This window comes from Onthophagus taurus, chromosome 6 (assembly GCF_036711975.1).
Source record: "Onthophagus taurus isolate NC chromosome 6, IU_Otau_3.0, whole genome shotgun sequence".
Lineage (NCBI taxonomy): Eukaryota > Metazoa > Arthropoda > Insecta > Coleoptera > Scarabaeidae > Onthophagus > Onthophagus taurus.
Window position 1 is genome coordinate 13,321,793 of NC_091971.1, and position 24,746 is coordinate 13,346,538.

A 24,746-nucleotide genomic window follows, 5' to 3' on the forward strand; every position below is an offset into this window, starting at 1 on the left:
CTCTTAAACAATCTCAATGCAGCTTGGTCATCTACATTTGCTTTAGACCATCTGACCAAATTAGTTTAAAAGCAAACAAAGAAAGGTAATTAAAACCTTTAACAAATTGTGGTCTTTCATTTAACGAAACGTAACCCAATACTCCATTACATTGTGTATATGTAGTTAGTGATTTTGTATAGTGCTAAAAATGTTTGGTCCAATGGACAGATGGCCTGGAGAATGGATCAAGCGCGTTTCCGAATTGAATTATTCAAAGGGAGCAAATAATTGCGGGGCGCCCGAGGGCTACGAAAGAGAGGGAGAACCAGGGGCAGCTGCCGCCCCCTCTTTTCCGTGCCGACGTCGTCGACGCTCGCGACGCCAACGACGCCAACATAACTACTATTTGTCGGTTGTACTTGACTTGAGGGACCATGAATAAATTGATTTTACCCGGTGGTTACACGCTCTCTGCAATTAACGACCGACAGTTTGAGTTTAGTAAACGTAAAGGGACATTCGATATGCATATTCAAAATGTAAATTTATCTCATTTTGTATGCCTATAACAACATTTATTAGCAATAAACCAAAACTGTTTAACAAAAAGTGATCAAAAAATTCAAAATTTTCTATTTTTATTGTTATTACAATTTTAATAAGCACAAACTTCAACAAAACCACAATTTAATGTTAAATTACGTTTTAGAACGTTTTTAATTAAAAAAAACATTTTCAAAATTAAGTTTTAAATAATCAAAATTCAAAAAATAATTTAGATTTAATCCCACTAGATGCCAATTCAATACAACTTAAACTATTCAACGATAGATGGCGCAACAACAATAAAAGCTCTCTATCATTTGACGCATTTGACAGCGATGAGTCAAACTAAACGTCAAAATAACGACATTGTTATTAATTAAACAATCTACGATGTTTTTCTCCTTTAAATCGAAACCGATCGGAGCGTAAAACCATCGTTAAACAATATCAAGGAGTATTACAAACTAAAAAATGGAGGAAAAATGAATAAATTGATTTTACCCGGTGGTTACACGCTCTCTGAATTAACGACCGACAGTTTGAGTTTAGTAAACGTAAAGGGACATTCGGTATGCATATTCAAAATGTAAATTTATCTCCTTTCGTATTCCTAAAACAACATTTAATAGCAATAAACCAAAACTGTTTAACAAAAAGTGTTCAAAAAATTCAAAATTTTTTTATTGTTATTGTTATTACAATTATAATAAGCACAAACTTAAACAAAACCACAATTTAATGTTAAAAATTACGTTTTAGAACGTTTTTAATTAAAAAGACATTTTCAAAATTAAGTTTTAAATAATCAAAATTCAAAAAATAATTTAGATCTAATCCCACTAGATGCCAATTCAACACAACTTACACTATTCCACAATAGATGGCGCAACAACAATAAAAGCTTCCTATCATTTGACGCATTTGACAGCGGTGAGTCAAACGTCAAAATAACGACATTGTTATTAATTAAACAATCTATGATGTTTTTCTCCTTTAAATCGAAACCGTTCGGAGCGTAAAATCATCTTTGAACAATATCAAGGAGTATTACAAACCAAAAAAATGGAGGCGGCCCCCCGATTGCCCATGATTAGCTTTCCATTTAAACAGAGCACCGAAAATGTTTCTTTCGCTCAACAATTAAAACCGGTGAGTTTAAACCCAATTTTCTTACCCAAATATATTAATTTCACCTTTAGTACATAGCTAATTTTTACCATGAAGACCCGGAGAGTTATTCAACAGAATTTAACCGCTTGGAGAGTCTACGTAACTCCTCGATGTTCCCACAACAATCCATTAACAGTTTACAATCCCAAAAACGATATTACGCCCAATTAAGTTTCTTAAAATCAAGATTTCCTATGCATGAAGGTCAACCGTGTGCTGTAATTTTTTCATGGAAAGATCCTTATTCTAATGCTTCTTGTGCTGTGGCTGATATCAAATTTGAAATGATGTGTGTTTTGTATAACATAGCAGCTTTACATACTCAATTAGGTTCTGAAAGTCCTCGATCATCTTCAGAGGAAATGAAAATTGTTTGCACACATTTTCAATACGCCGCTTGGTGTTTTCAAACACTACGTGATAATTACTCAACAATGCTTAGTTATCATGATGCTGTTGAAATCACTCACGCAATGCAATTAATTTGTTTTGCCCAAGCACAAGAATGTATACTTGAAAAAAGCATGTTAGATAACAGAAAAGCCACAATTATAGCTAAAGTAGCCATGCAAGTAGTTGATTATTACAAACAAGCATTTGCTGCAATGCAAACATTAAGAGAAGATGCGGATGGTTTAAAAATCACTAAATACACCTTAAAATATCTTGCATTTAAATGCGAATATCACCGAGCTATCGCTTTACTTTATATGGGTCAACAATCTGAGGAACAACAAAAAATGGGCGAAAGGGTCGCGTTTTATCAAGCCTCTTTAGAACATCATGAAGAAGCTAGGAAATATGCTAGTAGTATGTCTTCTTCGCAAGTTGCACCTTTCAAAGAAGCATTAACATTCACTCTTGATGTTATTGAGGGTAAAAGAAAGGCTGCTAAAAATGAAAATGAATTTATTTATCATGAAGAAGTTCCTAATAGAGATGTGTTACAAGAAATTAAAGGAGCTTCACTTGTTAAAGGAATTCCTTTTAATATAAATGATCCAGAAGTAAGTATTTTTTTGTTAATATAAAGTAAATAGAAATTTTAGTTGGTTTATTTTGAGTTATTTATAGTTTTATCTACAATGGATTGTGACTCATTCATGATAAAACTTGGTGATTGTTTAAAAATGTTTGTTTTTGTTTAAAAGTATTATATAGAGTATGTATTAAAGGTAGTGTGATAAACTTAATAATTAAGTAAAAAAACTTGTAGTAGTTTTTTTTAATTAATGCAATAAAAGTATATTTATTTATTTATAAAATGTTGAGAAGGAGGAGGATAATCTATATTATATTATTATACTTAATAATCTGTTTTGTATCTAATCAAGAACACTGAAAATGAGGAAGATTTGAAATTTTTTTTGAATTTTGAACAAAAACATCCAAAATTAAAAAAGTGGCAAAAGTCTACATGATGTCTCATACTTTTAAAATCACTCCTATTCCATGGTCTCAACTGAAAGATGATCTTTTTAGTTTGTGTTCTATACACTTAATAGTTGTAAATACAATTCCATGTCTTGAAAAGATGTTTTTGGCAACCACCCTGATATTTTGTAATTCTAAAATACAGTGTTCGCCAAAAAGTCAGCAACACCCGTTTTATTTCTGTTCCATTGCATCAACGTGCCTGAAATTTAGCTTAGTAGCCCTCAACTTCGTTATTTTCAATTGAATGCTATAATTTTTATTGCACCTTTTAATTGTATGCGAAAAAATATGTTGACTTTGATAAATATTACTGGTACCTAGCATTCTTCGTTTTCGAGTTATTTTGATTTTAAGTTTTTGTTTGGTAAATGCAAAACTAAATGCTTTTAAAAGCCCATTTCTCAGTCAATATTCATTCAAGAAAGCTCTAACTTGGTACAATTACTCTTCAGATGATATCAAATTGATTGTCATTTGTTGTATCAGAATATCTTATATAAATGGAATTATCGTTTCTCCATATTTAATGGCACAAAAGCTGAAAATTTTAAATGGAACGCCCCATATTTTTTTAACCTAGCAGAGAGAGAATTAAATTTATAATCCAAACCTAAGTTTTGTTTTCATTGTTTCATTTATTTGTTCTTCTGTTTGTTATTTTTGGTAAAAAAAAGATAGTAAACTAAAAGATTATCAACCAAAGTTAATTGTAAAAATAAATTCAACGAAAAACTGTCAAAATATCATGGCCTAATAAATGGCAAACTCCCTTTCTGGTGAGCTAATAAAATATGGGGCGTAGCATTTAAAATTTTCGACTTTGTTGCCATTGAATGCGATAAAAAGGTAATTCACTTTTTGACCAGCCTGTATAAGATACTGTGATACAGTAAATGACAATCTATTTAACAGCTTTTGAAGAGTAATCGTGCCAATTTAGAGCTTTTTTGAATGAACGTTTGCTGAGATATGGAGTTTTAAAGAGTTTTAAAAATTTAAAATCAACATAACTCGAAAACGAAAAACGCTAGGTACCAATAACTTTTATCAAAGTCAACTTATTTTTTCGTATATAATTAAAAAGTGCAATAAAAACTATAGCATTTCATTTAAAATAACGAAGTTGTGATCTACTTCCGGAGGACCGGAAGTGGCCACCATCTTAAAAATACTTTAGATCGAAAGATCGGTATGAACCTCCTATATAAACTAAATTTCAGAAACGTAGATACAATGGAACAGAAATGAAATGGGTGTTGCTGACTTTTTGGCGGACACTGTATATGAATGTTTATCACACTACTTTAGATATACCTTATACAGTGAATTTCACTTAAAATGTAATATACAAAAATATATTTCTATAGAAACCAGAGACTGCTACATCCATTTTTATTTTGTAGTCCACTACAAAACACACCAACCTGTAGTACAGTACAGGTTGGTTACCCACAGTCTACGTCACACTATTTGCCACGCCTAGTTAACTGTCATTGAATTCTATGCGTTTGCCGTGTGTTTTTAGAGGTTATTATGATAGTCATATGTTTATATACAACTGAAGAACGGGTACGTTTGCTTGGAGTGGTTATCGACGACACTCTTAAATGGAAATCGCATATTGATGCACTCTGTAAAAAGTAGAGCAGTTTTTGCTACGCTCTACGTCAAATGAAAAAGTTGGTGAATGATCGCGTTATACATTTATGCTACCACGGTTGTTGCTATTCGCAAATACGGTTTGGTATCATAGTCTGGGGAGGCAACAGCGAATTACGTCGCGTATTTGTGTTGCAGAAGAGAATAATACGCACCATGCTCGGTTTAAGTTACGGACAATCGTGTAGAGGCAATTTTAGGAAAAATAGGTTGTTAACTGCGTCTGCAATATATATTTATGAGATTTTAGTTTTTCTGTTTAATAACAAAAGTCTTTTTTCACAAAACTCTTTTAATCACCATTACGAAACTCGAAATAGGTGCGATTATTGCTACCCAAGACATCGCCTAGCTGCTAGTGAAACTTCAACTGGTTATGCGGCCCTAAAATTATATAATAAATTACCTAACTCGATAAAACATATTACCAGAATTAGTACGTTTAAACAAGATTTGTTCAATTTTCTAATTGATGTAGAACCCTATAATGTTGCTGAATATTTAGATTTTAAAATGTAAAATCTTAAAAATGACGTTTGTTGTTGTAATTTTTTGATTTGTCTACAACACAATAAAGATTATTATTATTATCATTAATACAAGATTTACTTTTGAAGTTAATAAGAGTACGTCTACGATATAACCTCTTAAAAAACACAGGAAACGGATAAAACACAATAACAGCTGACTGGGAGTGGCAAATGGTGTGACGTAGTGTGCGGACACGTTATCACAACAATGGATGTAGCAGTCCTGTTAAATTCTACTGTCCTTAACTGTGTCCCACATAAAATGCAACATGTCTGAATGTTTCTGGTTGTAAGCCTAATGTTAGTTCTAGTGACAGCGCTAGTTTACATAAGATATCACTATATTCCATATTTTTATTGAACTAACACTAGACCTAGAACTAGAAAGTATCGGGTTTATTATTCAACCTTAATTCAATAAAACTAATATTTGTTTTTGCAAAACTAACGACTTTTGTTGTTTGATTTGTGACTTCTATAGTTGCATGGTTTATAAGGAATACATTATTTAAAAATCACTATTAAATTGTGAACATTTCTGATCCTAGTACCTAAAGATATGATGTACGGGAACAATTTTTAATATTTTCAAAAATATGTCTATTACCATCTAACTAAGAGACATGGAACTTTTTTCTTATTTTTACCAGAACGGGTATAGTTTGGCCTCTCGTCCGGTACCCGCTTGACGTTGAGTATCAGTTGGGACATCCTGTATAAAGTTTATATTTGTGATGAAGGTCCTGGCTCTTCTGATTTTGTTGATTTTTTGGCGAAGAAATCGTCCGGACTTTCTTTTTCGTTCATTAAGCAAATGTCGGCAGCAGGCGACCGCATCCAAAACTCCTCTTCTTGCTTTTGCACTCGTGTCAAAATTTGGGTCATTCGCTACAATTTGATCTACTTTTTAGGTTTCGTTTCCAAACTTTTTTTAACAAATTATTAGTCATTTCTTCGTCTTCAGAACCATTCTTTTCGCCTTCTTCAATTCCTTATTCTGCCAGTTCCTGAAGGTCGTCGTTGGTAAGCCCTTCACCAGAAACCTGTAGTAGCTCCTCAATATCCTCTAGTTATCTCCTAGTCCTGCTGTTTCGACTAGATTGACAATTTGACCAAAAATAGGCTTTTCTTGTTGATAATCCTGGGGAGGTATCCCAGGACCTATCTTCTACGGCCATATCTACTTCCAGCCTGCCTATGGCATCCAGAATGTTATATTTTTTCCAAAATTGCAAAATTGTTTCTTTATCTCCACTTTCTGAATTAACGACGCGATAACAAATGCTGCAATAATTTGATTCCGGCTATATTTTAAACATTTTTAAGGGTTATCATAAGAACGTCACCTTTTTCCAAGCAAAACTTTTCTTTTGCAAAACTACCCAATACCTTTACTATTAAGCTGTATTGCATTTTATGTGGGACAGTGTAAGTACTGCATTGATATATTGCGAGTTATATGAAATTCCCGGTATATATTTTGAACACATTAAATTTTAGATTTCAGGCCCTGATATTTTTGCACGTTTAGTTCCTATGCAAGCACATGAAGCGTCATCACTTTACAGCGAGCAAAAAGCCCAATTAATGCGTCGAATGGGCGAATTGATTGAAATAAAAGATCAAGCATTAGCCGAATTTATGTCCTCTTTGCAATTGGAAGTTCTAAATCAGGTAATGTTTCAACAAAGAATTCATTCCTTCATTAATTTTTATTTTCCTTTTAATGTAATAAGATTCATCAATGTAAAGGACTCCCTCAAGATATAATCGACAGAGCTGCAGCTTTATCAGCAAGAAACACAATTTGTCAAGATCTTTCGGCGGTGATGACAAAGCTTTCAGGTAGTTTTATTGATGTCGAAGCAATGTTACGCGACATCCAAGAATTGTTAAAAGAAGAAGAATCTAAAGAAAAAGAGTACCAAAGCTTAATGGGGAAAAGGCCACCGTCGATAATCGCTACTGATTTATCAAGGGAAGCCGCGAAATATCAAGAAGCTCATAACAAGGCATCCGATTCGAATCAAAATTTACATCGTGCGATGATGGCGCATGTCACGAATATTAAATTATTAGCGATGCCTCTGCAACAATTACAGCAACAAATACCGAGTATAGAGCTGCCTAATCCGAATATTGATGAAAAACAGCTTAGGGAAATACAAATGTTGTTGGGTAAAGTTGAAGAAATGAAATCACAAAGAATTATGTTATGGAATCAATTTCGTGAAGGTATTCATAAAGACGATATAACAGGGATTTTAGTAACGAAAAAATCATCCGAGAAATTAGATGATATTTTTACAAAAGAATTAATGAAACATAAAACAGCCTCTGAGTTAATTGAAAAAAATGTTGGTGCCCAAGATAACATCGCGAAAGCTTTAGTGGAAGCTTACGCCCAGTTTACCTCCGCCAGAAAATATATTCAAGATGTTACAACGAAAAGAAGTACTTTTATTACCAATTTAATCGCTTCTTATGACGCCATTGATGATCTGTTGAGCAAAGCAAACAAAGGAATTGAATTTTATAACAAACTAGAGACGAATGTAAGCAAATTATTCCAAAGAATTAAAAGTGCTTGTAAAGTTCAAGACGAAGAAAGAGAACAGATTTTATTAAAAAATAAAGAAGTCAAACCTGAACCTGTTATTAGTGCAGGCTTAACAACAACCAGAGGTCCTAAACTGAAAGATTACTTAGATAACATGAAAGGTGATAAACTTTCAGTTAAAATGGATAATTTTAACCCAGTTTATGCAGTTGGATCAGATTCTTTATGGCCACCAGGTGTTAGACCAACTCCTGTTGGTTCTGAAATAACCACCACAGCTTCTAGCAACACTTATGTTGGTGGTGAACGCGTTGATTATAGTCAGCTAGCTTATGGATCATCAAGCCAGACAAATTCCGTTTATACTTATAGTGCAGGTTATAATCAGCCCATCACAAATCCAGGACAAGGTTATAACAGCGATTATACGCAAAATATGAGTTATGGAACCACTGTTGTTAGTGGAAATAACCCAGCAATGACTCAATATTATCAGGGAATGAATAATACTGGAGGTAATAACATGGTTGATTCATCAAATTATGGAGGGTATAGTGGATATGGTTATCAAGAAGCTGCATCACAAGGAGGAGTTAACTATACGCAACAAGGAATGAATTTTAATCAAGGTTATGGTGGGGGCTATAACAATATGGGGTATGATCAAAATTTACCAGGAAATACCCCAAATATAAGTGGAACTAATCAGAATCCAAGTGGTAGTAATCAAAATCTAAGTGGAGTGAATCAAGACCCAAGTGCATTCAGTCAAAATCAAAGTGGATTCAACCCAAATCCAAGTGGATTAAGTCAAAATCCAAGTGGATACACCCAAAATCCAACATTAAGTAATCAAAATTCCGTTGGAAGTATTGCAAATCCAACTGGAATTGTTCAAAACCCAACTGGAATTGTTCAAAACCCAACTGGAACTATTCAACAACCCATTCCTATTACACCTAATTCTTCTGGAACTATTCAAAATACAACTACACATATTCAACAACCCATTGGTGTTCCTCCAAATTCCACTGGAATTCTTCAAAATCCAACTGGAATGATTCAAAATTTAGCTGCACCTCTTCAAAGTCCATCAACGAATATTCCGAATCAAAACACAATATATCACGGCGAATACGTTCCTCAAAGTGTACATCAAGGATACTCAACAGAACCTACACAATCTCTAACTAGAACATCAATGGCAACTTGGCAAAATCTCCCGACGATTTCGAATAGTTACACTTCTACTGGAAGTCAACAAAATGCCTATGAAACATATTCAACGCCTGATAACAATTTGGATGATATATTGTCGGAGAGAATGGCCGCTTTACTCGCTAAAAATAAGCAAACGCCAAAACCGCAAGGTGCTAATGTTAATTATTCGCAATATGATTATGTGGGTTATGGGGAAAATTATCAACCTGGTTTTGTGGGAACTGATCAAGCGTCTATTTCTGGAAGTGTTCATAGTGCCCAAAGTGCTACATCTTATTGGGGCGAACAACAATCAGGTGTTGTATCTCAAGTTTCTCAACCGCAAATTGTTCAAACGTCTCAGCCACAGACATCGTTTTCGGATTCAGCTTATGGAAGTCAAAGCACGTTTAATTATTTAGACCAAAACAAATTTTCTTCTGGAAATCCAGACGAATATCAACAATACTATCCAAATCAACCTAATTTGCAATATTATGATTATTCTCAGCAAGGTTACAGCGGCCAAAATTATTACAATTACCCGAATTATTCAACAGCTAATTACCAAACGGTTCCAACTGCTTCAACAGTACCCCAAACTCTTCAACCGACTCATTCAAACACAAGTGCGACTACTAAGGATGTTGCAAAAAACTCAATTTCTCCAAAAAAAGAAAGTAGTATAGATTTACTATCTGGACTTGATTTTAATATATCCCAAGCTCCTTTGGTACCTCAAACTGAAATTAAAAAGGAAGAAAAACCACAGGAAGTAGTTGCAAAACCATCAACGATTGAAAATACGAATCCACCGAAAATGCCTGTAAAAACAGAAAGTGATGTTGTGAATAAAATTAAGAAAAAATTGGAACGTCCAAAGACTGACCCCTTTCAAAATGTAGGCGTTGTTGCAACGTTTCTTCAAGAAGTCGACAAATTTGAAAAATTTTGCGACACCTTGTTTACTAAAACTTTAAACGGACCAACTAATTTAGATTTGAAATGGAAAGAAATCCACGATCGACAAGAAAATGAGATTTATAATAAAAGCATTTCTATTGCGAGATGTTATCCATTGAAAAATCGCTTTGCTGATATTTTACCTTACGATTATAGCCGTGTTGAATTAAAAACGACTGTTGACGATTATATCAACGCGTCTTACGTAAAAGATTCGTCGCAAAATTGTCCTATTTTTATAGTAACACAAGCACCAACTCAAACGACAATAGCTGACTTTTGGGCTATGGTATTCGAACAAGAAATTGACATTGCAATTTGTCTTTTAAACAACAATGAAATTGAAAACGATGGTTATTGGCCAAAAGAAACGGGCAAAGACATTTTTATTGCAAATAAAGTAATTTCTTTAGTGAGTACAGTTACTAAAGATCATTGGGTTGAAAGAAGAATTACCGTTAGTTTACCCGAAAAAAGAAAATTTAAAACTTTAGTACATTTACAGTTTACTGCTTGGTCTGGAAGCGTTTTTTCAACAACTCCAGTTCCTTTTGTAAATTTTGTGAAAGAAACCCTAACAATATGTGATCAAATGGACGTTTGTTATCCGATTTTAGTCCATTGTTCCGCTGGAATTGGAAGAAGTGGGTTGTTTTGTGTTTTAATGGCGGCAATTCTTGAAGTTATGATTAATCCTAGTGTACTACCTGATATTCCTTTAATCAGTGGGAAAATGTCTTGTAAAAGAAGGAATATTTTAAGGGATAGAGAGCATTTGAAATTTTGTTATACAGCATTTCTTTATTATTTGAAAGAATTACAAACTAGTAAGTATCAAAACTCACTTTTAATTTTTACACTTTACAGTAAAACCTCGATATAACGAATTTCTGATATAACAGACAAAATATTTTTAAGTCATTATATTAATATTATCTATTTGATACATCAGTATATTTAAATATAAATGTTAGCTCTTATAGATAGAGTCCAAATCGGGTTATTCCTCAAGTCCAATATTTATAGATAAATTCGGGGTATTCCCCGATTTATTTATAGGATGTATAAATGAAGGACGATAGTTCTAGTTTTAATTGTTGTTCAGCGCTAGATTATTGTATCAATATGTTGCTTTTAAAACTTAGATAATTTAGAAATTTGGGGATTCAAATGCGAACAATACAATCTTCTTAGAGCATAAATATTTATAAAATTTTGCGTGACTTTCATAACGAAGCCAAGCCTTTGCAACAACTCCGTCAACGTGGTCCTCAAACGTTAATTTGATATGAAGTGTAATGCCCAAGTTAAAAGAAAATCTAATAAACTATATGAAAAATGTTAAAATATAACATAACATAATAATTGGTCAATTTGCGAAGTTGAAACTACGACGTATTTGTCATCGGCCGTTTTACTTAACCAAAAGAAACAAACAAAGAAAAAACAAAACATAATCATATAATGTAAGCGATTCTAACATAAATCAAATCAGTTCACTGTGGCGACAGAACATAGATTACGTATTTTATACATTATGCAAGATTCTTTTTAAATGCACTCGGCTTTTTTCGTTTTATATGATGAGTGCAAGAATTATATAGAGATGCGGCGTTATACGGAAAGGATCTTTTATAAAAAGAGGTATGGATATGATGTGTTTGCGTCTAACGTTTATATTATACAGGTGAGTCAGAAAGAACGGGAAATCCGAATACCGGAAATACTACAGACCAAAATATGATAATTTAACCTAACATAAATAAAAAAATACAAAATATCAGTGGTTTTTGAGGCACAGGGTGTTGAAAGTTAAATTCTTATTTCGAAATAAGAATCCAATAATCATTTTTACCAACAATAAAGTTATTACCAATTTGAAAATGCCACGAAATCCAGATTTAAATCCATTGGATTTTTGAATATGGTCACAATATTCTATTGTTATTAATTAATTGTTATTGTTATCGATTATTATCGTTACTAATTGCTATAGTTACTGCGTGTTATTGATTTTAAATGTTAACCTTAAAATTACTTTGAAACAATTAAAAGCAGATAACTTGGAAACCAGTAGACTTAGACAATGTAAGCAAGACTATCTTTTTTGTGTTGAATTGAAAGCTCCTTCAGATTTCTGGTTCTAATTCACCGTACCTCAACGGACAAAATAGTCATGACTTGATATCTCAAACGTGCAGTGTGTATCTAGCGCCCTCTATGAGTAATCACAAAATAAATTTCAAATTCGTATTTCTCATGCCCGAAAACATATAACTACCAAATTTTATGTTAATAGTACAAAAAGCTTCAAAATCATCAAGATATTTCGAAATAAGAATTTAACTTTCAGCACCCTTTGTCTTGAAAACCACAGACATTTGTATATGAGATGTTAGGTTACATCGTCATATTTTAGTGTCTAGTATCTCCGGTATTCGGATTTCCCATTCTATCTGACTCACCCTGTATATATTAGTCCTAAATGTAATTTTTCTACCGAGGTATGGTGGAGAAGACAGAAGTGCCACTCTATTAACTAAATATAGAAAATAATATGTGAGCTTATTTCTCATACTGAGCCAATTAACTCGTTCAAATTTACAAATACCAAAAATATATCCCCAACTATTTTGAACGTGCTGAATTATACTGCGTCAGATATGGGCAGTGATGGGCGCTGGGTAAATACCCGGCGGGTAGGTATTTATAAAATGGGTATTTACCTCGGCCCAGAATAAATACCCAAACAGTACATATAAAAGTGATACATGTAAAAATATAACAGATTCGGAAAAAAATGTAGAGGAAGATGATAAAATGGGCGTTGAAGATCAGGCAACTACTGCTCATTCTTCATTCTTGCGACGATGATCCGCCCAATTCCACTTATGCTTTGTCACAATATTGACCACATCATTTACGCCAGTTCTTCTTCGTAGGTCTTCATTTCGTATGTGGTCGCTCGAGGTTACACCCAGCATCGACCTCTCCATCTTTCTTTGCGATACTGGATTCTTTGGATTCGCGGGAAGGCAGGCTCAGCCGCCCGCAGCACTTTTACCTCAGCCGATCCCTTGTACTTACTTCCCTCATTTGGTCAGCATTAGAGTCCTTCCAGCCATATTACCTTGGAGGCAAAGGCTAGAATTTGTCCTGGTTGTGCTGTCCTGATTCCACTCATGCTAATCTGGATATCTCCAAAAATGGATAACCTTAATGTTTAGAGGGCCACGCAGTCGCATAAAATGTGTGCCTCCTCACCGCATTCTCTGCAGATGTCGGTGTCACTTACTTTGCGTTACTTTAAGCCTCCTGGTAATGGCCACCGTTAATGTTAAAGTTTTGGAACCGTATGTCATAACCAAAGGAGGAAGCACGCATTGATTGATAGCCGTTCTTTTCAAATATACAGGAATATCGCTCATGAAGATGTCTCTAAGTTTCCCGTAGACTGCCCATGCGCGAGTTTAGTTCGCTTGTTTGATTATCTCTCGATACACGAACCTCATGGCCAAGATATACATAACTGTCAACTCTCTCAATCTCATTATCCCCAATGTTGATGTTAGAGCTAGGAACAAGATTTGTCATCAATTTTGATTTCTTCACGTTGATCTTTTGCCCGACTCTTAGACACCTCCTGTAAGTCGTTCAGCATCAGTTTTCTCTCTCCAAGGCTATCCGAAATAAGGACTATATCGTTCGCGTAGCACAATGTTTATACCATGCTTATACCATTGTTTAAATGCACTCTTAAGAACTGTGATGAACAATTTGGGTTCAACATTGTATCGCCTTGTCTTACTCCATGCCCAATGAGTATTCGGTCAGTACTTTCATGCAATTTTACCATCATTGCAGTATTCTTATAATTGTTATAAATAAGTTTGGTTCTGCAATTAACTCAATTGCTTCATGGACAAAATTAGAAAGCACTAAACTGTTTCTTTACACCGATATGAAACCTAACATCCAATATGTGCCGATGTTGGTAAATACGTCCAAGAGCACAGATTTGTGAAACGCTAACTTGAGTCGATTACCAGTCTAAGATTCCTTTCTTCTGGAAAAACTTCTATTTCTTCGTTATATAAAAGCACATTTACATCACTTGAATTTAAATTATCGATACATACTACAAAGCGTGTCCGTAAAATAAGTATCGTTTTGAAAAAAAAAACACATAAAAACATTTTTTCAAAACAAAATTTATTTTTACTTGTAAGAGCATGTCTTAAACTGTTTTTCTACTTAGTTGCCACCATTTTCAGACATTTGTCCTAGCGGAAAACCAACTTTTCTATACCCTCTTCATGGAAAGATGCCACCAGTGACGACAAAGTTGTCTTAAAGTTTTGTTTTTTCCACTCCATCAGCTGTTGTTTACATTCTGGAGTGACATGATGAACCCAAGTTTCATCACCGGTTACAATTTTGCATAAGAATGTATCTCCTTCATCATTGTATCGAGTAAGAAATGTCAAAGTCGCTTCGTTTTGTGAACACCGTGAGCATTTTTGGAACACAATTTCCTATAATTTAATTTAATCATTTTGTGACAATGTCATGCAATACGGTGGATCAAACCGGTACTTATTTTCCGGACACGCCTCGTATTTTTGGTTTTGTTGTATTTAAATGCAATGCCATTCTATTAGAATAATCAAGTAGCGATTTGAGATTCTGTCTTGGATCTGCTGTTCTACATGTCTTGGAAAAGAAATATACAGCTTTAACAACTTGGCTGCGCCCTCACAATAAACTCGAAATCAATCTTATCGCCGTACCAGACACTCCAAGGTAATGCAACTGTGCTAGGAGGATCTAATGGATTACCTTATCGAAAGCCTTACTATAATCCGACAGTATCAGAATACTACTTTTTATCTGTAGCATTTATTATGTCATCTTAGAAAGAACTGGCAAAATACTTATGGGATTCAAATCCTAATGGAAGCGGTTTCTTAGGTAAAGGCGTTATAAGAATAACCTTAGAGGAATTGGGAAAAATACATTTTTCTATACAACAATTAACTGTATGAGTAATATATTGTATATTAGACATATTAATCTTAAGTCTCAAACTAACAACATTACAAAACAGGAATAGAATAAATTAAGCTAATTGAAAATATGAAATAGTAGTTGCCTATCTATGCGTGACGTCACGAACGGGCCCAATTTGTGTGAATTAAAATTATTTATTCAAACAGTTTAAAGTGCAAATTAAAGATTTACATATAATGGACTTTTAGCTATAACGGACACTCGTATTAGTCGATTATATCGAGGTTTTACTGTATTTGTTTATTTGTAATTTAAAAATATTATTTGTATAAATGTAAAAAACGTCATCAGTCACGCTATTTTCTAAAATTAATCATTCTTGATTGTATGGTATAGTTAATGAGTTTGTTTTCTTTTTTTCAGCGAAAATATTTTTGCATTGACGTTTATTTCCTTCGCCTTTATAAGAATTTGTTTTAAAGATAATTTTAACGCTTACAACAAAGTCCTTGTTGACACAATTAAGTCCAATTATAAAAAAATATATATAAAATAACACGACATAATAATATTTTTGTTTAATTTTAGGATATAAGCCAGAAACTTCTGGTCATTCAAGAAAAGCGTCAACATCATCGTTGAACATTCCTCCTGTAGTTGATGATCCATTCAGTTCACTCGATCCATTATGGGCAACTAAAAAGAAATAAATTTTAAAGTATATTATTTGAAAATTAATTTTATATCAGAAGTGCTTTAAAAGATATTTTAAACTTAAACTTAGAATTTACTGTATAGAAGTTCTTGTATTATTTCAGAATTTATTGTACTATTTACTTGTTGTAGTGAACCAACTGACGTATATCTACATTAAATTATAACAAAACTTGTAAAAGATAATGTTTTATTGCAGATTGAATCCTGATTGTTCCTGCTTTTGCTTTAAAATAAGATTTGAATTAGGAAAAAGATATATGCTCCATCTATACGTAAATGGTACAATTTGAACGTATCAAAACAGCGAACTGCGCGAAACTGTGATGACATCTGTTGAGAATAAAATCAGCGCCTGCCTCAAATTGCAGCTCCAAAATTGATTGTTTGTTACGTACCGAGATGCACCTCAGTCTGGGCTGGTTTTCCGACTGAAAACCGGAGTTTTCCGGGTGACGCGATATGGATTCACATCCGGTGGGTTCGGGGATGCAGCTGAGGAACTAGTAGACCGTATCCCGGTAAATCATAGTCCGGGGTTCCACAAGATTGTATAAGAAAAATAAAATAGGTGAGTCAACTATTATTTTTATTTCATTCAAAAAATAGTCGATTTCAAAATAAAAATTCAAATCGAATCAATTTTTTTAAAGATAATTCTGTAATATTTCAAAATCTAGTTATTGTACTAGTTGTCATGGTCGTTTTGATTAAAAATTAAAATCTGCATCGTTTGGGAATTAGGTCGACGTTTTGCATTTTTTTAAAGGCGCATTTAACGGGGTTATTTTACCGCTGGTTTTTGGAACCCTATTGTTTCCCCCGGTGCAAGGGAAAGGGTTTGAAACCGGGAGTGGTGGTAGGGGTTGTGAAATGAGTGTGCATGTTACTGCAGGGGGAAGCAAAAGCAGCAGCAGCCTCGATCGATTTTAGTTTTACGCGCGACGGGGATCGGCGAAAGTGATCGAAATGTATCGATTGAAAAATTACCCCTTACGTTTCCTTTCAATTCGTTTTTTTTTTTTTCTTTTCTCTCCCCTTTCACTTTCTGTTTTTTTTTTCTTTCATCAACCATAACCTGCCCGAAACAATAAATCATTCCACCCCCGACGAATGAATTCTTTCAGCTAAAATAAAGTATTTTAATTTTTAATTTATTCAATTTGTATTGAATAGGTTTTGATTATCATTCAAAATTTTGAGATGTTTCTGATTTCCTTGGATACTGTGAATTATTGATGCTGTGCAAGATATCCCCTTTCTCTTTGTGAACCCCTCGAACGCGATCTGTTAAAAGGGGTGTAGCCAGTAAGGAGACAGGTGACTATGTGATTTAAAGGGGCACTTTTATTGTGTTACTCCTAGGAATTTGGGTCACTCTTGCTTTTTGTCTCCGCGGCTTCCCTTAGCACCCCGTTAGCTCCTGTCGGAAACCGCGTGACACGGAAAGGGTGGACTCTCTCCGTTTCTTTCTTTATTTCAGTATGCAAATAACAATTTCCAACTTCTGATTTAATTCTGTTTACTTTTGTGAAACATGACAACTTTATAATGAGTTTTGGCAGAAAATTTTAATATTTTCCTCCGATTAAAGGTGTAATTTTTTTACTTTTATTTCTTGCAAGTCATTACTTGAACCTTTTAACTCTTTAACTTTAATGTTTCACTCGTCTAAAATTCCTCTCATGTCACAGGTGCCATGGCAACTTCACATCTTTCTTAATTCATTAAAAACGATTGCGCCACTCCTAAGGAGCGAGGGGGAGGAGAAGAAGAGCTAACATCATTTAAAGTTTCCGCAACTACATTTCCCTCCCCGTTCTCCTTTACCTCCTTGGCAACCAACGAACGCGTTGCTCCCGACTCAGTTCCAGTTACGTTATTATCATTATTTAGACATAGGCGAGGCCCTGCATTAATGAAAGTCACGGCGAATTACGCGCCAGGTTTTCCCCCAAAAGAGAAGCGAAGGGAGGGACGACGACGAAAGGGCGCGATGGGGTTTCTCGAGGGTTTGGGGGGAAACGAGCGTGGGTTAGGCAGGTGAAGTGAAAGTTTGCTCTGACGTGGATGGGGGGAAATTGCGGGAGTAGGAGGGGAAAGGGGCGGTTGTTTCAGCCTTGGCCCAGGCCGAGTGGGGGGACGTCGAGTCGTCGCGCAGACACCTTGCACCCTGCAACCCCCTGCCCCCGTTCGACACTTTGCAGCCCCAAGGACGTCCTACTCTAGGTCCCTTGTGCCCTGATAAAAATCGAGCTTGCACGAAAATAGGGGGGGACGTGTAGCGGTTTTTCTCTTCGTTTTTTCCTTGGGGAGGAGAAATGATGTGTGTGATAAAAGTTGGGTTTACCTCGCTTTTTTTTTTTTAGTTGTAGGTCTTAATTAGATGTTTAGAAACGGGGGTTGACCCGAAAGGAAGTGCAAAAGGACCGTCCATTCATCGGATTGCGACCGGTATTCACTATTGAACCACTTTGTGACGTCACAGAGGGACCACGTGCTCTTTTTCGTTCGGTGTAGGCTCGATGCAAATCAGTGTGCTGCCAACGGGCAGGTTCGTGACTGTTTTGTGCGGGCGGTCGAAAAAAAAATCTGAACGTGTATTTATCAGGGGAGAATATAAATTTAACCCTATCTGGCCAACCCCAGTTTTTTTTTCTGGAAAAACAACGCACGATAAGAGGGTAATGTATGGCTTGGTGGCGATTATACAGTCTGGTTGATAATTTTTTTTTAATTTATTGATAAAGGTTAATATTATAACTAAACAGTTTAATAATCAGCTGTTTTACACTAAATAAACGTTCTAAATCATTTTTAATCTACACAACCTCGTCCCAAATTTAGTTTTTTATAAACGGATTTGAATCCGTGCGTTCTAAGAAAGTGCTGACACAGATTCGCGTCCCCATTTTCAATGTATATGCAACTGCAGGTCAACCAGCCGACACACTGAATGAACACGCGCGTAGACCAACAACGCTTTCCGCATTCCTTCTTTTTACACCATCATTACCGCTTTCTATTATCACCTTTCTTCAATACATCACCATTAATCTTGACTCAAATTTACTTAATTAGTCAGTTTTTAAAGCTTAATTTTTTAATGTTAGTTTGGCGGCTGCGCCTGTAAGTTTTATAAGGGGAATGTAAAGGTCGTGGGGAGTTTTCCCTCCGCCCCCTCGGTTTTCCTCGCCTCTAACCCCTCGGTTTCGCTTTTTGTCCTTCTCCCCCGCACATCCAACAGTCGGCATTCGATAACGCACGCTATGGCAACGATGTGTGCCCCACGGTTCCTACGTGTTCACGATTCTTCCCCCCTTTCGTCGTTCCCAAACGCTATTCGCGCGGCCTTAAATTCGGCTAATGCCCCCCGAAGGCCTGTGCCTGCCCCCCCATATATTCCCCCGCGCTATTCCCCGCGGCATCTAGCAGCCGAATATTACACAACGCGACGCAGAGCACGCACTGTGCGAGAGAAAAAAGCAATATTTGCAAACCTGCAGTGGCTCATTCGTTTGGACGTTGGTTTAAATCTAGATACTGGCTTCTAAAACGTTTACTTTTTTTTTCGACTGCGTCATAACCATGTACGATGAAAATCATAAGTTAAAAAAATTAACTGAAAAAAAATACTTTCATAATAATAATACTAGACTTTATAAAATTAGATCTTTTTGGCTGTCCTTGACCTGAGTTGATCCTGGAATTTTTTCTTCCTTGTTATTTATGCAGTGGCGTTTTTAGATTAGGATACCTTCCGTGTCATTGACAGAGAACTATGCGCTACCACCACTTCCCAAAACCTATTCAACTTCAAGGTCAAAACAGAAATAGCGAAATAACGCCCACAGTTACGTTTCTAAAAAAAATCCTTGCAATCAAATGAAAAAGAAAAAAGAAAAACGAAAAAGAAAAGAAAACATTAATAATTAACAACTGAAAGGGTCGATTTGCGTGCCGGATATAAGGGTGGTATCATAAATTTGTGTTTGTGCCACCTGTATGAAAAGAAAAAGAGGGAAAAGAAGTAAGTGCTAAATTCTAATCGGGGGGAAAATTAATACGAAACTAAATTCACTTTGGATTTTATCACCAATTTTTTTTTATCATAAAAAGAAATAGAATTTCTGTCTGGGTCAACTAGGTGAAAGTTATTTCTATAACAAAACTTTTTGGTCGGCCGGTCAATAGATTTTGGGAAGTTCCAAACCTGGTAATCAACCCTACAAACTCGTGCATTATTTAAAAGCAGCTTCGTTCAGGCATCGATCTTTTCGTTGTAAATAATTTCCACATACATTTTCACTACTTTGCTTTGAATCACCTTGTATAAGCGGTTTTCGTAACCGATTAAACACTATTTGACAAGCGAACGGATGACTTTTCCTTTCCTACGTTTTTACAACACGTTACGTAACATTCATTTATTAAAAGACTTATATACACACGCAACAAAGACACCCATTCAATGTTGACACATGACTCTTTAGTTTATTATCGTTATGTATAAAAATTATCTAAACGTTTCGTAATATACGAAGGTCTTTGCGATTGTCTTCCTTGCAACATTTTTCTGCGGACCGATCTTTATTCATGAATTTGGCCTTGACTCCGACGAGTGGCCGCTGCAAGTCAATATCCTCTCAGACGTGTGTTAGATATTGAACGAGGACGGAATTAGAAAAATCATTTGGATGCCAAAAATTTTGCGCCAAACAAAACTATTTTCAAGAACTTAACACAATTACAAAAAACAATTTAATTTTTTTTGTAAATACATACCATACGCAGCCGAGATAAGAGAGCCGAAACATTAACAACCAAACAAATCATTCAAGCCACAGAGATGAGAACCCCAAGAACTATTATAGGCTTAAGCGTCCGTGACAGGATAAAAAGCGAGATGTGGTCAGATGGACAAGATCGAGGAGAAGATACTGGAGAGATCATCAAGATGGTGAAGAAAGATTGTCAAAGAAAATCCAAACGCAAAAAACCACACATCAGGCAATTCCCAAAACCACATAAACACTGGCATGCAAATTGGACGTCGTATCACAAGATAACAACCCATACGAAAGTGGGAAGAGGAAAGAAGACGAGAAATAGAAAAACAATGGACTTTTTCCAGTATTTTATTTCAAAATAATATCAAAATAAACTTAAATCATACATAAATAAACTGGAAAAAGTGCCCAAAGACTAATAAGTCCATATATCAAACCCTAATAATAAGTCGCATTACTAAACTTCATGTTAAATTCAAAAAAAATTAACTCTGGATTTTTGGTCACGAGCTCTAGGCCAGAAAGAACACCGTCCTGATGTGGATTCTACTCCACCTTGTGTTGCTTCTACCACTGGTACATTTAATATTACTCATAGTTTCACAGAGTTTTCGTCTTAAGGTTGGCTTTTCCAAACGTCCTAACATCTGTGGTTTAATCAGGTCTAAGGCCAATGTTTTTAGGTAACACCTTCGATTTTGCAATATTTCTTTATCATCTGCAGCACTTCTTCTCAACAGAACCATACAGTTATATCCAGTTATGTTTAGTAAGTTATAAAATAAGGAGAAACGCCAATGACGAGTTTTTCTTGTACATAAATATAAATAATCATACACTTCTACTTTGTATTTGAGGAGCAGTATGATAGAAGAAGGTTAAGGTGGAGAAGAATTTGGCTGTCTCTCCTTGATGTTTAGTAATGATGGAGGAATCTCTCTTTTATTTTTCTAAGAGGTACCCACTACTGTACTTTTCTTTTTTTAAAGTTCTTTGCTATAGCTATGGACGTGAACCAATTGCCCATAGTTAACTTCCTATTGGCTATATGGATATTTCCTGGCATAGAACCCTAACCTATATAAATTTCAGTGAGCACATGAGATATTTTTACATCACAAGACATCATTATCTTTATTCCATATTTGTCAGGTTTAGCTTTTTGACCCATCTATAGTTGTGTATTCTAAAGGTACTTATAATTTTTTCGCTCTATTCATGGAACGTTCAAATATATCCCGAAAAGGGCCAATTTGTCTTCAATCTTTTCTGCAAACGAGTATCTTTGGCATCAAATCTGAGACAATTGACTAAAAACTTGAAACGTGCCTTAGGCATGACTGCTCGGAATTTTCTTATTCCAGCATACGTGTCAAAAAATTCTTTAGTAAAGACACCTCTCATTTTCATAGCTTTATTTCGATTTCGATTTTCTCCTACTGAATTATTGTTGTAATTAGATCGCTGAACTTCAATTTCCTTGTTAGTGTATTCAACAATCAAATCCAATTTTCTTTTGTAAAACATCACTGCCAAATAGTGCCAAGCTTCTACTACGAAATTTACTTGTTCTGCTTCTTTTTGTTTCCGGGTAGATGAACTATAAGATTTCTTTTAGGGATACGATGAAAACGTCCTTTTTAGCCACTCCACTTTGAATCAATTTTTACCTTGGATTGAGACACAATTTTTCTCAGTCTCTTACTTCGTCCACTGTGAGTATCTAATTCTTCTTCACCTTCAGAATCTTTTTTGATTTTAAAATTTTAAATTACACAATCTTCGTCAAAATGATGCAAAATCTGATTCAAACATTATGCATTCTACTTCGATGATATCCTCTTTTTTAGTAAAGTAGAACATCTTTTTTTGGGATTTTTGAGATGTCAACTACTGAAAAACACAAATTTTAAATCAGATTCCGTTGGCTTGTAGCAAAATTCATTAGAAACACTGAGGCACAGGTGTATCCCAAGTAGCGTTCCAGGGTTAAAACATATTTCGATTTTGGGGTTGGGTTTACCAGAGAATACGTCCATGCAGGCGAAAATGTGTTATGGGCAATATAATCCTATCATATTAAAGGAAATTCATACCCAATATTAATAATATTATTTCAAGAATGATAGAATAGTCAATTTTGCACGAGCAGAACAAAATTAAGCTAATTATGTTCTAAAATAATTAACTTTTTCATCAACAGATTTCAATTTGAAAACTTCTTCCTAACTCATCTTATTGAAATCGTCATTAAAATCTCTAATATTAATATTATGTTACTCAAGGGTTATCATTTTAGAAGAAGTCGTGTTTTTAAACATCACTTGACTAAGCGACATTTTATCATTTTTAGCGATTTTTAACTTTTCGAACGGAAAAGTTCGAACTTTCAACTTTTAATTTTGACGTATTTGTAAACTTCATAAAAAATCCTTTAAAATGAGTCCAAACTCGATATATTTAACTTTAATATTAATGGAAATACAATCACTTCCGGTTTGAAACGTCAACGTCAATTTTGACATATTTGTCATCTTCATTAAAAAACCTTTAAAATGAGTCCAAAGATGACGCACTTATCTCAAAAAACAAAAAAGTTAGAATAAAAATCATTAAACCCGAAGTTAGCAACAATAAAGACAGCAATATAATTTTTAAATATTAATACCAACCTTAATTTTTGATTTTTTTTATTATATTTTTATTTTTGTGACAAATATTAAGACATTTTATAAAAATTACGAATATGTCAAAATGACATTGACATTTCAAACCGGAAGTTGCTTATATCTCGAGTGATATTGGAATTAAACGTATCATTTTTGGACTCATTTTAAACGATTTTTCACGACAATTACAAATATGTCAAAATTGACGTTGACATTCTTAACCGGAAGTAGACCATAACTTCATTAATATTGAAGATAAATATGTCGTGTTTGGACTCATTTTAAAGGATTTTTAATGAAGATTACAAATATGTTAAAATTGAGGTTGACATTTTAAATCTGAAGTTAGTTATCATATAATAGAAGTTTTATAACTGAAGTTAATCCAGCGTTAGTTACTTTTCAGCACTTTCTTTTTATTTTTAACGTGTTTTTTGGGTTGGGTCGTTAATTTTGTAAATTAGTAACTAATAATCTGATTTCGACTTTGGTATGTGATCTTTTTTAACAAAAGAAAAAGAAATATTAAGAAACTTGTTTGTAAAATGGATAGGATGAGGGATGTTAATCTATTTGTAGAGCCTCTGAAGATGGCCAAGGGCTGAAACTAGTTAGACTTAAATTCTATATAGAATAAAAACCAGTTGAAAAGTATAAAATCAAACTCAACACAATTTTCATCAAAAATTTTTACATGAAACATCCTTTTGACTCTAGTATTTATGATTAAATGTATGCCACGACTTATAGGAACACCCTGTATAATCGTAACGACTGACCGAACGGATTCTGTGCTTGTGATGGCTGTCATCAGTGTTCTGTGATAAAAGTGGACAGACACCAAACAATTTTCAATAGTTTGAGTCTGTCTATTCTGAGAAGTCTTATATTTTTAGAGAGATGAAAACGAAAATACCGTTTGTCTCAACATTGTTCGTTTGTCGCTTAGTCAAGTGATGCATAACGCGGTCCATTTGGCATTCTACTTTTTTCCTAACACTTTGAATGATGAATGTATTAAAATAAAATAATCAAGGACAGTTCACCTCTCATTTCCATAATTTCGTCTAGAATTAACACTAGACCTAGAAACTTAAGTCTTTTGAAAAAGTGTTTGATGTCTTGAATGTTTTGGAAATAATATGCTAACACCTTGGTCTTGTCGAAATTGATGGTGTCTCCTTTATGGCATTAATGATTTTCGATTGCCAACTATTGGATCTTATTCAATCGGACATCCTTTAATGGGGTTAGTTTGTTTTTGGCTATCGGAAGAGCATTCTGAATTTTTCTGACCATACTGTATCGTACCACGATATTGCTTTTCTTCAAGCATCTCGCAATCCTCTCCATCACACCTGAAATATATTGGACGGAGATAAAACAATATGGTTTAGGACTCGAGTCTTCTCTCTTCTTGAGTTGTTTGATGGTTCGCTGGATATCCCTCATAGTATAGTTCGTCTTTTGGAGTAAATTTTGTAGATATCTTTCCTTAAATTCTTTTTATCGCATA

At 34.5% G+C, this 24,746-nt stretch overlaps 3 protein-coding genes across 3 annotated transcripts in view; all 3 read left to right on the top strand.

Moving 5' to 3' along the window:
* The window catches only part of LOC111420194 (uncharacterized), a 135,855-nt gene that overhangs the window by 42,090 nt on the left and 69,019 nt on the right, over window positions 1-24,746 (top strand). The gene's annotated exons all lie outside the window — the stretch shown is intronic.
* LOC111420195 (tyrosine-protein phosphatase non-receptor type protein myopic) lies at window positions 1,445-15,857 on the top strand. Its single transcript, XM_071196949.1, has 5 exons — window positions 1,445-1,677; window positions 1,728-2,705; window positions 6,825-6,998; window positions 7,061-10,874; window positions 15,646-15,857. Exons 1-5 carry the CDS (start codon window positions 1,591-1,593, stop codon window positions 15,765-15,767), a joined length of 5,175 nt encoding a protein of 1,724 aa, XP_071053050.1. The 5' UTR covers window positions 1,445-1,590; the 3' UTR covers window positions 15,768-15,857.
* LOC111420196 (Chronologically inappropriate morphogenesis) overlaps window positions 16,037-24,746 on the top strand; it is a 40,806-nt gene continuing 32,096 nt past the window's right edge. Inside the window, exon 1 of the mRNA XM_023053129.2 lies at window positions 16,037-16,342. The gene's annotated coding sequence lies outside the window, so the exon portion shown is untranslated. The remainder of the gene's footprint in view (window positions 16,343-24,746) is intronic.

Coding starts and splice junctions, on each gene's coding strand:
- LOC111420195 (XM_071196949.1), top strand. CDS start 1,591: ATGGAGGCGGCCCCCCGATTGCCCATGATTAGCTTTCCATTTAAACAG. Junction 1,678..1,727: donor TCGCTCAACAATTAAAACCG/GTGAGTTTAAAC, acceptor TTTCACCTTTAG/TACATAGCTAATTTTTACCA. Junction 10,875..15,645: donor TTTGAAAGAATTACAAACTA/GTAAGTATCAAA, acceptor GTTTAATTTTAG/GATATAAGCCAGAAACTTCT.